Below are 15,068 nucleotides of genomic sequence, written 5' to 3'. Positions count from 1 at the left end.
CCTTGGAGCCCTGGGACCTTGGTGCTGCTCCAGGGAGGCGCGCTGGACCGTGCACCCCAGCCTGGGTGGGGAAGCTGAGATGGGCGGGGGAGGGTGGGGAGGACAGTAGTAGGGGCAAATGGGGGAGAGGGAAGAAAAGGGGGCAAAAAAGGGGACTGGAGGCTGGGGTGAAGAAAAACCGGTGCGGGGGAGGCAGGGGCGGGGAGTGGCGACTCAAGGAACGGGGGCCGCGGATGCGGTCGGAGAGGGGGTCTTGAGCAGGGTGGGAAGCTAGTGGGACTGACCGTGCGGGGGGATTCGCAGGGGCGCGGGGAGGATGCTGGAGATGGAGATACAGGAGGCGGCAGGGGAGAAAGGAGGGAAAGGGAGCGGGGTGGGAACCCAAGGGTCTGGGGTCTGGGAGGGGAGGGGCGTGAGATCCGGGCGAAGAGTCCGGGGGCCTCGCCGGGCTCGGCTGGGTCCGGATGCGCGCTGTGTCCGGGCGCTCCCCTCACATTGAGGAGGAGGCGGCCCCCAGCCCCCCCACCCTACCTCCCCCCCACCTTCTCCACCAGCACCGCTGTCTGCGAGGGCGGTGCAAAATCCAGGACTGGATTTCCCTCCCAAATCCTGGGCTGGATTTATTGGGACTTGGACTCACATCCTGCAACAACCTAGCCCCCTCCTCTAGCACAGCAAGATTAGGGAGCGCGACTGTGGGGTGCGACATTTAGGAAAAGGGTTAAAATCGATCTATTGAGGGTTGACAGGCCACAGCGAACAGAGCAAACTCGGGGTCACGGTCAATTCTGGGGAAGCTGAAGTGGGAAAGTAGGGATGCCTTGAAATCCCTTTCCCAGGCCTCCTCCCCTCCCCCAGGTACCTGAATGCTTCCCCTTCCTCATGACCCAGCTCCCTCTCCCACCCACACCCCCACGCGTAATAATTTGACAGGGCCACGACTTCAGCCCGGCTGTCCCAAAGTGAACTTGGAAAGTGTTCCCCAGGGATGGGGACAAACATGGAACTTAGCAAAGTAGGAAAGAGGGGTGTGTCTTGGGAGAGGACAGATCTGAGAGCTTGAGGAGCCTTGGCCGTCCGGTGAGTCAAAGGTTCCAGCTGGAGGCAGAGGGAGAAGGAATACCTCTACAGATTGACAACCCCCCCACACCAAAATGCATCCAGTCTCCATAGCAACTGTAGTTCTAAGAGTACCTCAGAAACAGCGGGATAACCAGAGAGGGGAGGGATCGGTGTATATGGTGGGTGGGGGACCTGCCAGGGGATGTTAGGTTAGTGGAGGCACCACTCTCACACCTGATTACCCACGTGTGGGGGATTCTGCTCCCCGAATATAAGGACTCCCTCAGTTGAGGCAGCTGGAGCCGGCCTTTTTTGGGTTCCCATTCAGTCTCCTGAGGTTTGCAGGGTGGGGCTCTTACAGAAGGTTAAAGAGAAGGTAGGCAGAGTGAATGGAAACCATCTGCTGTGTCTCCCACCCCTCCAGGAGCCATGGTTCAGGGCTCTGTCCTCTAGCCACATTGAGAAGTGTGAAGGTAGGCCAACCTCAGAAGGCTGAGACCCTGTGCTGGTGGGATGGGAGGGAGATGGTTTCCCTGCAGCCTTGGAAAGCCTGTCCCAGGACTGGGGGGGGTCTCAGCAGTCCTCTGATTTGCGGCCCACCCTCTTGACGCAGCAGAGACTATAATAAGTGCTGCCGCCGTGGGCGGCTCTTGGAGGCAGGAGCTAGCGGCATGCTCGGCCTGGTAGGGGGTGAAGAGGGGGGTGAACCAGAATGCGGGATCCCTTTGTTCTCCCAGAGGCCTGTGCCCAGTCCCTCTGAGGTCCTGTCCCAGTGCTCAGCAGCTTCTTCCCCACTCCCTGCAGAACCAGGATAACACCATCCCCAGAACAGAAGACCCTAAAGTAGTCATTTTTTTTGAAGGAGAAGGTAAAGGAAAATTGTTGGCTCTGGCTTACTCTTCCTTCCTTTGATGGCCTCAGTTTTCCTTTATGTCCAATGGGAACAGAATCCTAACTCTTAGGGAAGGAGTAGAACAAATCGCTTATTAGAACAGAAGACCCTAAAGTAGTCATTTTTTTTGAAGGAGAAGGTAAAGGAAAATTGTTGGCTCAGGCTTAATCTTCCTTCCTTTGATGGCCTCAGTTTTCCTTTATGTCCAATGGGAACAGAATCCTAACTCTTAGGGAAGGAGTAGAACAAATCGCTTATTAAGAGTGGAGTCTTCTCAGGGATTCCAGCCTCTACCCATCCTCACTCCCTCCTTCAGAGCTAAGCAGAGCTCTTCCACCTGCCCTAAAACCTCTCTCTTCCATGGGTCACTCGCCCTAGGCCTGCCTTTTCAACCACTAAGGCTGTCAGGGAAGGTGTCAGGTGTAGTTCCTGGCAAAGGGTGGGAGACAGGAGGTGAGAAGGGCAGTAGCTTCAAAGGGCAATGGGAAAGGGGAGGCACGGGAAGGGAATCAGACTGTCTGTCCTACTAGGAACCCAAACCAAATTTTTCCTTCCCCGAGTTATGTGCTGGTGGCCTCTACTATCAGAGAGATCTGGCAGGAGCTGTCCTTGATGGAAAGAATGGTCTCTTGACCCCCGTAAGTAAGCAGCTAGGAATGAAGAGGACTGAAGTGGCTGGAAGATATCAGGATATGATGGAAGATGTGCTTCTACCAGCACCTTTCATGAGCAGAAAAGTCTGCTTTTATTAGCTCTTTGCTACCTCAGAGGTGAATGGATGAGAGCAAGCTGGAAATTACCTCCAGTTCCACCAGTTCCTTAATGGTGGGGCCTGTGGATGGAGACAAGCTGTTCCTGCCAGGGCCCCACCACAGGATTGAAGGCTGGGGTGGGCAGGAGGATGTGGCGATGGTGTTGCCATGGCAGCACTTCCTCCCTATGTTGTCATCACTTGCTCTAATGGCACTAGGGAGGTAGAGCGGAAGGTGTGTGGGGGGAAGGCAGGAACAGGAGCATGGGGAGGAGAGGGGACCAAGCAGAGTGCTGGGGACTTCTTTGCAGTATGGCTGTGCAGAGCAAAGTGTGTTAGTATGTGCCCCGGATTCCAAGAGACTCTACTTCCGAGCCTAAGATTCTCTGCATGGTGTATTTAAATGTGGGTGGGTGTGTTTCTCTCTACAGCTGGAGAACAAGGGGTCACTGATCCGTAGTGGGTCCTGGGAATGAACACATTATCCAGTCCCAGAACCTCCTGCCCCAGACTGCTTCCTGCTCTGGACTCCCTAAGCAGGGACTAAGTCTACCATGGGTTTATCACAGCCTGTCTTCCCCATGCTCATCCACTTCTCCATTGCCAAGAAGGTCAGTTCACCAGTGACCTGTATTTTGATCTCTTGGGAGAAGGATCAGAGTTGAGGAAAGAGAAAGATTGACACCTCCTATGTTTTTTTTCTATCCTCTCCTAATATATTCTTCCCCAGAGCCCCAGCTCCATCTTGGGGACTAGGAAGTAGCTTGATTGGGAAGTAATATATAACACAGCTAGTCCTTCTATGCCCTTGCCGGTCCCTGATACACTCAAGTTTGGAGCTGACCCTTCTCTTACCTTGTATGCTGTTCAGTGAGGCCTGGATGCTGTCCCGAAGTTCGGGGTCACCCACTCTTTCTGCCAGCTTTCTGAGGCGGCTTAGAGCCTGCTTGGCCACCTCATGTCGTCTGACTTCTGCTCTCACTGCGGCTACAGTCAACTGCCTCTGGGCATGCATGTTGCCCAGACTTGTCTGGCCAGGCTAACAGCAACCTCTGGCCCTGAAGCCCATGGCCCCGCAGCCCCCAAACTCCAGAAGGCCCCTTCTGCTGTGCCCCAGAACTCCCCGCCCCTGCCCGCCCTTCCGTCTGTCGGTCTCACTTCCTGACTGGTGAGTTTCAAACCCACAGCCTGGGACAGCACTACCTCTTGCACCTCCCACCCCCTCTAGCGTTGGCCCATCAGCCCTGCCAGCCAGCCCCTACTATGATTCCTCAGCCAGGTGGATAGAGAGACCTTATTAACAAGCGTCCCAGGGCCTCCTGTGGGAGTTGGCTAATTAAGATGGGTGTTGGTTCTGGGAGACTGTGGCAAGCCAGATCCCAAGTGTTATCCCAAACTTTTGGTGACTTGCAGATTTGTGTTGTTTCAAACTCTTACAGGAATCCACACAGGTCAGTCAGCCTCAAAGCCCTGCATTCTAGTGTCAAGTGTACTTACCACCCTCTCTACACATTGCAAGAGCCCTGTATACTTACATGTTGCAATGTAACCCTTTCTCAGTCAGCTGCCCACTGTGACCACCCTTTAAAAGATCCAAATAGCGCTAGCCTGTTAGCTCAGTTGGTTAGAGCATGGTGCTATAACACCAAGGTCAAGGGTTCAGATCCCTGTACAGGCCAGCAGCCAAAAAAGAAAAAAGAAGGCCTAGGTAGTTATGGGGAGAATGAGTTATAGAGGAGGAAAGTAACCTATAACCAGATAAAACTGCCATGTTCTATGTTCAATTACTTTCATAATAATTAACATGTCTATAACATTTAATAGTTTACCACACACTTTCATATATATTGTCTTTATGACAGGCCCGAGGTGTAGAATTATTTATCCCTATTCTGCAGAAAAGGAAACTGAGAAAGAAAAAAAATAAATAAATAAAAAGAAAAGAAAAGGAAACTGAGGCTCAGAGAGGACAGTAAGAGGTGAAACAAAGACATGGATCTAGGTCTTCTGATTATCATTTTGATACCCTTTTTGCTACACCACACAATTAAGATGCTTGCCAGCCAGTTCCCATTCTCCCTAATACCACTGTCCTGCCCTTGATTTAAGACCCGAAAGAAGGTGGTGGATGAGGAGTGGAAGGAGAGAATGAAGATGGGGTTTGGGGATGGGAAGGGGGTTGAAGTGAGAAGGGGGTGGAGGGGAGGTGGGGCGTAGTTTGACCTAATTACTTTGTTTCAAGACTCAAACCTCTCCGGTCCTGCCAAATGTCTCTTCTCCTGCATATCTTCTTGCTATTAATTTATGAAGGATAGGAGATTATAACTATGCGAATATTTGCATAGTTGGAAATAAGGGAATTACGGTTGAGATTACCCACTGGAATCTGTAAAATGGCCTGAACAGTAACAACTAACATTGGGTGTTTACTATGTGCCAGGTACTGTTCTAAGCATTCTACAAAGATTAACTAATTTAATCCTCACAACAACCCAAGAGGTAGGTGTATTGTTACTAATCCCCATTTTACAGATGAAGAAACAGTTACCAAGAGTTTAAGTACCTGGCCAAAAGTTACACAGCCAGTAAGTGGAAAAGCTGGAACTCATGCAGTCCGATTCTTGTAGTAAGACTATACTGGTAAGGCAGCCATAGGATCTAAGTACACACAAACAAATCATTTTGAGAGTTGACAGAGGGTTTTCTTTGTTCCTATTAAGGCTGCTTCTTTCTCCTGGGGAAGAGAGGGATTTCCCCACTTCCATGAAAATGACGGTGTGTCAAAGCACTTATTCAATAATTAATAGTTATTGATAAACCACTATGCCTACCCCCAGAGTGAAAATGTGGAGACTCCTCCTTCCCCTCATGTTTATTCATATAGCAGACTTCTCCCTTTGTCATTGTTTTCAAGCCTTGGATCAGGAATGTGCACTGAAGGTGCCGACCACAGCTGTGTGTGCACCTGTGGCTTTGTCACAAACAAGAAATGTGCTGGCCTGAAGCTGCTGTTCTCCACACTGAATTTTCTGGCATATTCACACCCGGTTAGGAGGGGATATGGAACAGGGCATGTATCCTAGTAGACACATTTACAAAAGTGTTAGGATTTGCTGGATGTTTCTGTGCCCAACCTCAGGACCACTGTGGCAGGGCTAAATAGCTCAATATTTGGCTCCTTTCAGTGTTCCCGAGTATGACGCAATAACAACAAAACAATGGCGTCATCATGAGGTCACTGCAGGACAAGGAGAAAGGGGAGGGGAAGGGCACTCCTTCGAGGGGTGGAGCCCTTTCCTCCCAGCACCCGAAACCCGTCTCCTTCTTTCTCTCTTTTCACTTGAGTTTCTCCACAGCCTCCTCCCTCAGATTAGCCCTCTCCCAACTCTGACCACAGCAAGCTCCGCTTTCAATCCGGGCTTTCGAAGTTTAGGCTCTGGTCTCCATGAGAAGCTCTAGAAACCCTGCCCACAGTTCTAAGTTTCATCCAATGATGAACCTAAAGGAGGAGCTGGGAGGCGGGTCAGTGACGTAATGCAGATTGATTGGCATTCAGGCCATCTACGTCCTGGATTAGCCACGAGTTTGCCAATCCAGAGGGAGGGGTGGGACGGTGCAGGCGCAGAGATTTGGGTTTGGCTGGCCTTGATTTAAAGAGACAGAAGCTGTCGGGGGTCCTAGAAGACGGTCCCAAATAACCTCCCCCCAAGACCTTGGGACCACTTCGGTCCCCAGAGCTGGGGAGATGGTTTGCGGAGGCTTTGCCTGCTCCAAGAATGCGCTGTGCGCTCTCAACGTGGTCTACATGGTGAGGTTTTGGAAGTGGGGGTAAGGCTTCAGGGCGGAAAGGCGAGTGGGGAGAATCTCTAGGGGACTTCCGGTGGGGAGAGGGGTGTACTGGGGGTTCCGGGAAGATTCCCAGGAACTTCCGGCGAAGAGGGAATTCCTGGGGACTTCCGTGGAAGACGAGAGACTTCCGGTGATCAGAGCTGGGGAGAAGGGAGTGGGAGGGATGAACTGAAGGCTGTGGGCATAAAGTCCCATCCCTCCTGTGAATGTTTCCCCAAAATAGAAAGAAGCGATGGACTAAGCTAAGGGTTCTGTTTTTATATTCAGAGACTACCATCCCTGCCACCACCTACCCCCATCCCAACCATTCTGAACTCTTTTGGGAGGAGCGCCCAAGGACGCTGCTGGTTCCGCTAACACCATACCCATCTCCTCATTTACACAGAACTCCATTCTCCTTTTTTTTGCCCAAGCTCCCTCGTAATGGCCTTTGGCCGTGCTGCGTACTTGAATTCTTTTGAGATGTATCCTGATCTGTTTCCTGTAGCTGGTGGGCTTGTTGCTCATTGGAGTGGCTGCCTGGGGTAAGGGCCTGGGTCTGGTGTCCAGCATCCACATCATCGGAGGCGTCATCGCTGTGGGAGTCTTCCTTCTCCTCATTGCAGTAGCTGGACTGGTGGGTGCTATCAACCACCACCAAGTCCTGCTATTCTTTGTATCCTGATCTGAAGTGATGGGGGCACCTGGACTCTTGGGAGGGCTAAGTGGTCTAGGAAGAAGTTAGAAGGGTAAGAGACCTCAAGGATCTTGGGTATATATCTCCTTGCCCTGCCTCATACTATATTCTACAAAACAAGAGCAGATGATTTTGTTGTTTTCAACTTGACATGGTTGTGTAAGTTCTATGAATAGATGAGACCAGATGATTATTATAGATGGAACATAAGGAAATGTAGGACTTTTTCCTGTAACTCTTCCTCTCAGTATATGATCATCCTTGGTTTGGTCTTCATCTTCCAGTTCGGAATCTCTTGCTCATGTCTGGCTATTAACCAAAGCACACAGGTAAGGGGATGCCCTTTCAATTGCTTTCTTCCCCCCGTTTTCCTGTAACTCTTCCTCTCAGTATATGATCATCCTTGGTTTGGTCTTCATCTTCCAGTTTGGAATCTCTTGCTCATGTCTGGCTATTAACCAAAGCACACAGGTAAGGGGATGCCCTTTCAATTGCTTTCTTCCCCCCGCTCCTCCCCCAATCTCTAACTCTCTCTTCTCAGTCTGGTCCTAACTACCCAAAGATCATCCTTAGGTACACTACTTCCACACTCTTGAGCCAATTGCTTCCTTTGAGATGTCTGGTTAACTTTCCATGAGGATGATCTAGAGAGAGAACCTGAGAAAGTGGGTATTTATCATTGTGTCTATAATTGTGACGTATCATCATGCTTCCGAGTGATTTTGACTCCCTTTGCTAGAATAGGGAAGTTGGGTCACTTGAACTGAGATGACGATGTAAGATTAATTTCCCTCTGCCTGTATCCTCCAGACAGACGTCATCAATGCTTCTTGGTGGGTCATGAGCAACAAGACCCGGGATGAACTGGAAAGAAGTTTTAATTGTTGTGGCTTGTTCAACCTCACAACCTTGTATCAACAAGATTACGCTTTCTGCACTGCAGTGAGTGGGGAGGAGGGGGCCAGCAGGGGAGAGGTAGGAAACTGGGTAAAGACAATGCCCAAATTGCCGATTGTTTAAATGTCATTGCCTCTCTCGCTAGCAGCTCTCTTGTATGGTTATGTGTATTGGTGGGGGTAGGGAGGAATGGATGCAGAGGATGGCTAATTCAGCCAAGTGGGACTTCAGTCTGTTGGATACTGATAAGATACTAGTAAGTAGTTCCTAAGGACATTCACCTTAGGTATTGAGATAGGGCAGCTTAGCAAGTTTGAATTCTCCACAGACACACACAAAATGTTTTATCCTCAGATCTGCAAGAGCCGGAGCCCCACATGTCAGATGTGTGGAGAGAAGTTTCTTAAACATTCAGATGAAGCCCTGAAAATCCTGGGGGGTGTTGGACTCTTCTTTAGCTTTACAGAGGTAATTCTCCAGTTCCCTCACATACTATTTCTCTACAAGTCTAAACCCCAGAGATTCAGAATTGATTGATGCTTATTTCTCTCCCTTTGTTCCTACAGATCCTTGGTGTTTGGCTAGCAATGAGATTTAGAAATCAGAAGGATCCTCGAGCCAACCCCAGTGCCTTTCTATGAGACTTTGGATCCTTCTGACTTCTGTCCAGCTCTCTGCTCCAAGCCTTTTCTTCCTCTCTTAGGGAAAACCTAGGGTCTATAGCCCTTTTTTGTTTGAAAAAAAGGAGAGGCCCTTTGCCACATCCCCTAAAACATTGAATAGCTAGGATTTATGCCTCGACGTATTTTGGTGGGAGCAAGACTATAGGGAATAGAAAGAAAAACTTCTTTCCTCTCCCAAGTGGATATGAGAAGCCCCTGGGAGTACAAGGGATAGGAGTTGGAGTCATTCCTTGCTGATTCCCCTCTTCCCTTTTCCACATGCTGGACCACCTCACCATACCCTGGCTTGGCTCCAAGGGTAAATCAGGAACAGAGCCAAGGAGAAAACCACCAAGAACTCTTTCTTGGACCCCACTTGAAAAAATTAAGTGAATATAAAAATAAAAGCCATTTTAACTCCACATTCAAAGAAGCAACTTAAGTTCCTTTCTAATCTTTGCCAGTCAAGGGGCTCCACTGACTGCCTAAACACAGTAACTTAAGGAGAGAGTTAAAGAACCTTAAGGAGGTTCTGCATGGAAGTTCCTTCTTCCAAGTGGTTTTTCCAAATTTCCCAATGGCAAAGCCAGCCTGAGGAAGAAACATTAAAAAAAAGACTATATCTCTTTGTCTTGTTTCTTTTTTTTTTTTTTTCCTGTATAAAAAAAGACCCCAATATCAAGGTAAGGAAAGGGATAAGAGGGGACATACCCCTTAGTGTAGAGAAATAGGGGGCAGGAGAAGGATAACCCTCAAAAGGAGGGGGGTGGGAAGGGAATATCATTAAGGCAGCAAAATATTCTCTGTAAAAAGTTGGAGGAAGCTCCACACCCTCAAAAATAAAGGCAGAGATCGCCTTCTCAGTGGGCTTCTCTCCACTCAAGCGTCCAGAAGGGAAACAGCTGCTTCTCTTCCTTCTGTGGCAGCCACCCGTTGCTCATTCCGGGTTACTTTCTTCCTTATGTAGATAAGAGTGCTGCAGGGCTCGGAAGGCAGAGATTCTCTTGTGTGGGTTAAAAGTCAGCATTTCCTAAGGAGAGAGGCTAAGGTCAGAAAACTATGGGGGAAAAAACCAATTCTGCCCACTCCCAACAATACCTGGGACGGGCTCTCTATTTTCAATATCCCTCTCTGTGGATGGTCATTCACAGCACCAATAAAAACTGCAGCACGTCCACCAATCAAGTCTCATTAAACCACAGTGGTCTGGGCCCTTATGTACTGCCTCATTTTCCACCCCAATCTCACCCCATGCCCATGCCTAGTACCAGCAGCAGCTGTGCTCCAGACTCCTCCATCTCGGGCACCACCGACTGCACTGGGCGGGGCCCTCGGGGGAGAAAGGCCCCTCGGGGTAGAGAGACATCTCGGGGCCACTCATCCTCTTGAGGCAGCCCAATCAGGCTATGGGGGACAGAAAAACTCTGGTCAGGAGGGTCCTTCTCCAGCTCCCATCCCCAAGGACAGAGCTAGTTGCCATCAAGGGTTCAGCAGAAAGAAAACCCAGAATGGATAATTCTTTTCCCCTTTGCTGGTCACTTACTCAAAGATTTTGCCCAACTGGTCTGCTTCAGAGTTTCCACAGAAGAGAGGCCTAAAGTGAGAAGGGACACAGGAAGGAGTCATTTTCAAAGATACCATAGTGGAATGACTGTAACTTAGTGGCTCAAAATAAAGCGTATGAAGAATAAATGAAGTTCCTACATCCAGGACATTTCAGAGCTTCTGGCTATTATGGGCAAGGGAGTCAGTAGTAATCAAGTAAAAGAATGGGCAGGTATGGATGTGGTTTATGAATAAGAGACTTGGGGAATTCAAGGTGGTTCAGGGTACTTGTGTCCCATACTTTCGACGAAACATCTCTGCAAAGATACAGCCAACGCTCCACATGTCCACAGGTGTTGCATATGTAGACTGCAGAAGAACTTCAGGAGCTCGGTACCAGAGTGTAACAACCTAAAGGGAATAAGAGTGCGGGCCCTATGGGTTACCATGAAGCACAACTGCTGGACTGAAGAAGCACATGACCACTCAGTTGATATACACACTCATTCTCCTACCCTCAACCAGAACCCATTTTAGCTACCACACTGACCACGGGTGTGAGTGCCATCTGGTAGCTGTAGATTCTGGCCAGGCCAAAGTCAGCCAGCTTGACTGTCCCACCACTTGTCACCAGAATGTTCTCTGGCTTCAGGTCCCGATGAACGATGCAGTTGGCATGAAGGAAATCTAGGCCTCTTAGAAACTGGCGCATCAGATCCTGGTTTGGAAGGGAGAAGTACAGACATACTGGAAGCTAGGTACCATACGGAAATCCCAAAAGGTTCTACTACAAAGGTCCCAATCCACCTCTCAATGTCTACCCACCTCACTCACCTTGATGGTCTCCACTGGCAATCCTGGTGGGGGTGCCTTGTCCAGATATGTCCTTAGGTCTTGGTCCACATGCTCAAATACCAGGGTCACCTTAATCTCCCGGTCAGTTCGGGACGTGGCACAGACATCCATCAGCCTGGACAGAATAAATGGTCACTCACTAGTCAATGCTCTTTGGCCCAACATGGCCTCCCCTATTTTCTCAGGGTCCCCACACCCCACCTACAGATTGTCTTTTCCCCATTACTTTCCACTCCCAACCTTCTACTTTCTCACCTGACAACATTGGGATGCTCAAAAGCCTCCAGCCGCCTCAGCAAGGCCACTTCACGAACTGTGCTGATGGGAAGGCCCCCTCCAGCTCCTCCTCCATTGGGGACTCGCACACTCTTGAGGGCCACAAAGTGGCCACTGTGGGGATCACGGGCCTTGTATACCGTCCCATAGGCACCGACGCCAATTTCAGCCACTGGCTCATATCGAGAGGTAGCCATTCTCAGATCAGGGGAAACCCTACAATCACAGAGACTCCTACCACCAGAATTCCTTTCCAGAGTTACGATGGTATGAGCCTGCAGCAACAAAGTCACTCCCACAAAAGGCAGCACAAAGACACCACCACCAGCATCCCTTTCTCTCCCCAACCTTCCATGGGGCCGGCCCCTCAGCTAACACAATGACTCTAATACCAACTTCTCCAGCCACGTGAAGCCCTAGAATAAAAAAATGCCTTTTCCTTTGGCTCCATCGCGCCTTGCACAAAGGAGATCACACATGACACACGCCTTGCACATAAGATCCTACACCCCAGTCTCTAAAATTCCACCTCCCCCCCCACCACAAAGGCCCCACTTCCCGCCCTTGAGCGACCCTTCCAGAACTAATCCGCGAAACGCACACGTGGGAAGCCGTGGGGGGCGGGGACTGGACCCCATTCCTGGGAAGGGGCTGCACTTACCTCACACCAGACCGGGAGCTGCGGGGGCGGGCTGTTATCGGGGCCCCGGAGCCGGTTCGGGCGGCGCCATACACCCAGCCTCGGTCCCGTGCAGCTGGACGCTACGGGTCCGACCATAGACACAGGCCGCAGGCTAGAGAGGCCCCCTCACCCCCACCCTCACCATGTGACCAGCTGCCAAAGAGGCGCGCGGAAACTGGGGGGGCGGGGCTAACGCCGGACGTTCGGGGCACGTGACCGCCACCCATGCGCAGAGGGGCGGCCGGGAGCGGCTTTGACTGGGAGGGTAGCGATGAGGGGAGGAGGGCAGAGGAGCAACGGCAGCCACGTGATCTGTTGCTATCACACGTGACCGATTGACATTGCTCTGAGGAGCAGAGGTGTGGTTACGCGGAGGGGCACGTGATCAGCTCCCTTAATCCTGGCTGCAAGGGGGGCGAGAGAGGGTGGAGCCCAAGGCGATGCCATGGCAACCTGGGCCACCCAGATCCCAGCTCCCAGCTGAAAGCGGAGCCTGAATGCTTCTCCAGTCTCACTGCGTGTCTCTCAGACTCTGTATTGGGGGCAGGGGTGTCAGCATCCGAGAAATGGTGCTGTCACCTTTTCACTCCACCAACATCGGAAAACATGTTCTCATTTGTGTCTTTGTTTCACTCATTCATTCAACAAAATATTACTGCTTGTTTCCGGTGTTTTTTGTCCAGTGGGGTTTTTGTTTTGTTTTGGTGTCTCAGTCACTAGACCTTTAAAGTAGTGATAAAGCTATCTACTTCCCATAAAGATGCAGCCAAAAGTGTGGTTTTATAAAAGGAGTAGACAATGACATCGGAGTGCAAGACTAGGATTTAAAGGACAGACAGAAGGCAAGTTAATACAGTAATCCAACAGGAGGAACCGGAGTAATGCCCTCCCCTCTTCCCAACTGCCAAACGTCCCTGGGACCAGATGCCATCTGGCAGAGAAGTTATTTTTTATTTATTTATATTTTTTAAAAGATGACCGGTAAGGGGATCTTAACCCTTGGCTTGGTGTTGTCAGTACCACGCTCAGCCAGTGAGCGAACCGGCCATCCCTATATGGGATCCGAACCCGTGGCCTCGGTGTTATCAGCACCACACTCTCCCGAGTGAGCCACAGGCCGGCCCTTGAGAAGTTATTGATGACAGGAATACTTGATCTTTAAGGTTCTTTTCAGCACTAAGATTCAATGATTCTGTGATGTGTGTGTGTGTGTGTGTGTGTATGTGATAGTATTCCTGTCATATGTGGACAGATAGATAATAGGAGTGAGCATGTGCAAAGAACTTACCACCACTGCCACCACCCCTGACCACTGTGTTGCATGAGAATGACTTGTGCCCTTTTGTAAATCTTATAACTCCTCATCTGGGGTCATTGCACTTCCCTCTTTCCTCCCAATACAGCAATTTTTTTTTTTTAGCTCTTATCCTTTATCCCTGCCCAGAACACTGCCCACAGACAGGTAATTTCTCTGGCTTCTCTTGTCTTTTTGGCTCCAAATTCTTTATCTCCCAGCCCTTTCAGGGTATGGGAGTAAGAGAGGGAAGGGATCAGTAACTCATTTGTGAAAAACTGTCTAAAATCCGAAATCATTTTATTACCTTATTTGCCATTCCTTCCATCCTAACTTCTATTCCCCTTAGCCATCTGGCTGAGAATATAAGAGTTCAGACTTGAAGGTCACTATAAACCATGATCCAGGGCAAAATGGAAGACATGTCAGTACAAATTCTTCCTTTTTCCATCCTGATACTTGTAGCTCTGGGCCCTTACTGGCAAGAGCAGCTGAGACACCAGTAAGAAAAATCTCCAAGTCTGAACTGGCTAAGGGGCTCGAGAGGTGAATGTTTCATTGGCTTCCTTGCTAGGGCTTGTTGGATTGTAAGCCCTCTGGAAGGCCAAGATAAGTGTCTGTGAGTTTGTCAAACTCCTTTTCAATGCCAGCAGTCTCTATATAAAACTTGCCTTCCACATAAGCCCACCACAGCTTACTGTCTTTAGAACAGAAGCCATAATTTATGTCTACTTGGGTCCCAGCCCCTTTTCCTGATTCATTTATTTGTTCATCCAAAACATTTGAATGCTTTATGAGACTGTTGCTGTCTCTCTTCTATCACTTTCTATTGAGGAGCCTTAACTTGGCAGTCTGTCCCAGGCTCCATCTCCTCCCTTTTCCTGTTAATTACTCTTTTACTAATTAATTTTTTCTCAGCGTGTCTGACCCAATGGGCTCTCCTGGAATTCCTTTTCCCTCAGCTTTGCAAAGGGGAAGAGAGGGAGGATGTAAGGGTAAGGCAGAAAAAAATGAGATGGGGAGGTTAGAACTGGTTCTCAGGGTCAAGGCTCCCGTAAAAGAGCTAAACATGTGTTTGTGGTGTTCACTTCAGTGTAGTGCAGGTAAGGGCAGGAGAGTACCGGGAAAGACACTCCCATCCCTTTAGCACTCCTGTCTCCCTTGCTCACTCATCTCCCTCATACATTACAATCATGCGCTTCTGTTTCTTGTACAATCTGATTCCATTCCTTACACACTCGCCTCTCTTTCACAGTCCCACATCGAGCACATTTTAGTCTGTTGTGCAAAAGTGTTTATTGCTTGAGTCCATCCCTTGCCCACTCATCTCCCTCACACCTCGGGCCCTTGAACAACTCTTTCTTTGCACACGCCCATTTTGCACAAACCTCTCCCTCCCTGGTACACCTGCGTCCTTAGACCACTCACCTTCCCTCCTCCCCCGTTTACTCCCACCCTCATCCACACACCTATTCTCCTACCCTCGTGCATACTCCTCTTCCTTAGCCACGCCCCTCCCTCCACCCTCCCCGGGATCGCACACTCGCCCCCGCCCCTGGGGACACCTGCTCTTGCGGGGCAGGGCGGGGATGCGCAGCCGCGGCCCCTTCTCCTCACCCCCTCCCCG

General features: G+C 50.0%; 2 protein-coding genes across 7 annotated transcripts in view; one reads left to right on the top strand and one right to left on the bottom strand.

Annotated features, from left to right (window-relative positions):
- The window catches only part of TSPAN31 (tetraspanin 31), a 10,502-nt gene extending 1,289 nt beyond the window's left edge, over nucleotides 1-9,213 (top strand). The window contains exons 1-6 of one of the 6 annotated variants that reach the window (XM_008593528.1): nucleotides 6,178-6,513; nucleotides 7,042-7,209; nucleotides 7,621-7,701; nucleotides 8,041-8,172; nucleotides 8,482-8,595; nucleotides 8,694-9,213. In XM_008593528.1, coding sequence (XP_008591750.1) covers nucleotides 6,451-6,513; nucleotides 7,042-7,209; nucleotides 7,621-7,701; nucleotides 8,041-8,172; nucleotides 8,482-8,595; nucleotides 8,694-8,768 — 633 coding nt within the window. In that variant the 5' untranslated portion in view covers nucleotides 6,178-6,450 and the 3' untranslated portion in view covers nucleotides 8,769-9,213. Of the gene's footprint in view, nucleotides 1-6,177; nucleotides 6,514-7,041; nucleotides 7,210-7,478; nucleotides 7,560-7,620; nucleotides 7,702-8,040; nucleotides 8,206-8,481; nucleotides 8,596-8,693 lie in introns of those variants that run through there. The other 5 variants (XM_008593525.1, XM_008593529.1, XM_008593526.1 and 2 more) reach the window with 5 other exon arrangements.
- A 198-nt stretch (nucleotides 9,214-9,411) lies between these two features.
- On the bottom strand, nucleotides 9,412-12,395 carry CDK4 (cyclin-dependent kinase 4). Its single transcript, XM_008593524.1, has 8 exons — nucleotides 12,127-12,395; nucleotides 11,445-11,681; nucleotides 11,169-11,304; nucleotides 10,885-11,052; nucleotides 10,636-10,745; nucleotides 10,333-10,383; nucleotides 10,058-10,193; nucleotides 9,412-9,819 (listed from the first exon to the last, which is right to left on the bottom strand). Exons 2-8 carry the CDS (start codon nucleotides 11,660-11,662, stop codon nucleotides 9,727-9,729), a joined length of 912 nt encoding a protein of 303 aa, XP_008591746.1. The 5' UTR covers nucleotides 11,663-11,681; nucleotides 12,127-12,395; the 3' UTR covers nucleotides 9,412-9,726.
- Nucleotides 12,396-15,068: the final 2,673 nt, after the last annotated feature.

Source organism: Galeopterus variegatus, unplaced genomic scaffold (assembly GCF_000696425.1).
Source record: "Galeopterus variegatus unplaced genomic scaffold, G_variegatus-3.0.2 Scaffold9308, whole genome shotgun sequence".
Lineage (NCBI taxonomy): Eukaryota > Metazoa > Chordata > Mammalia > Dermoptera > Cynocephalidae > Galeopterus > Galeopterus variegatus.
This window is presented reverse-complemented; position numbering and strand designations above follow the sequence as displayed.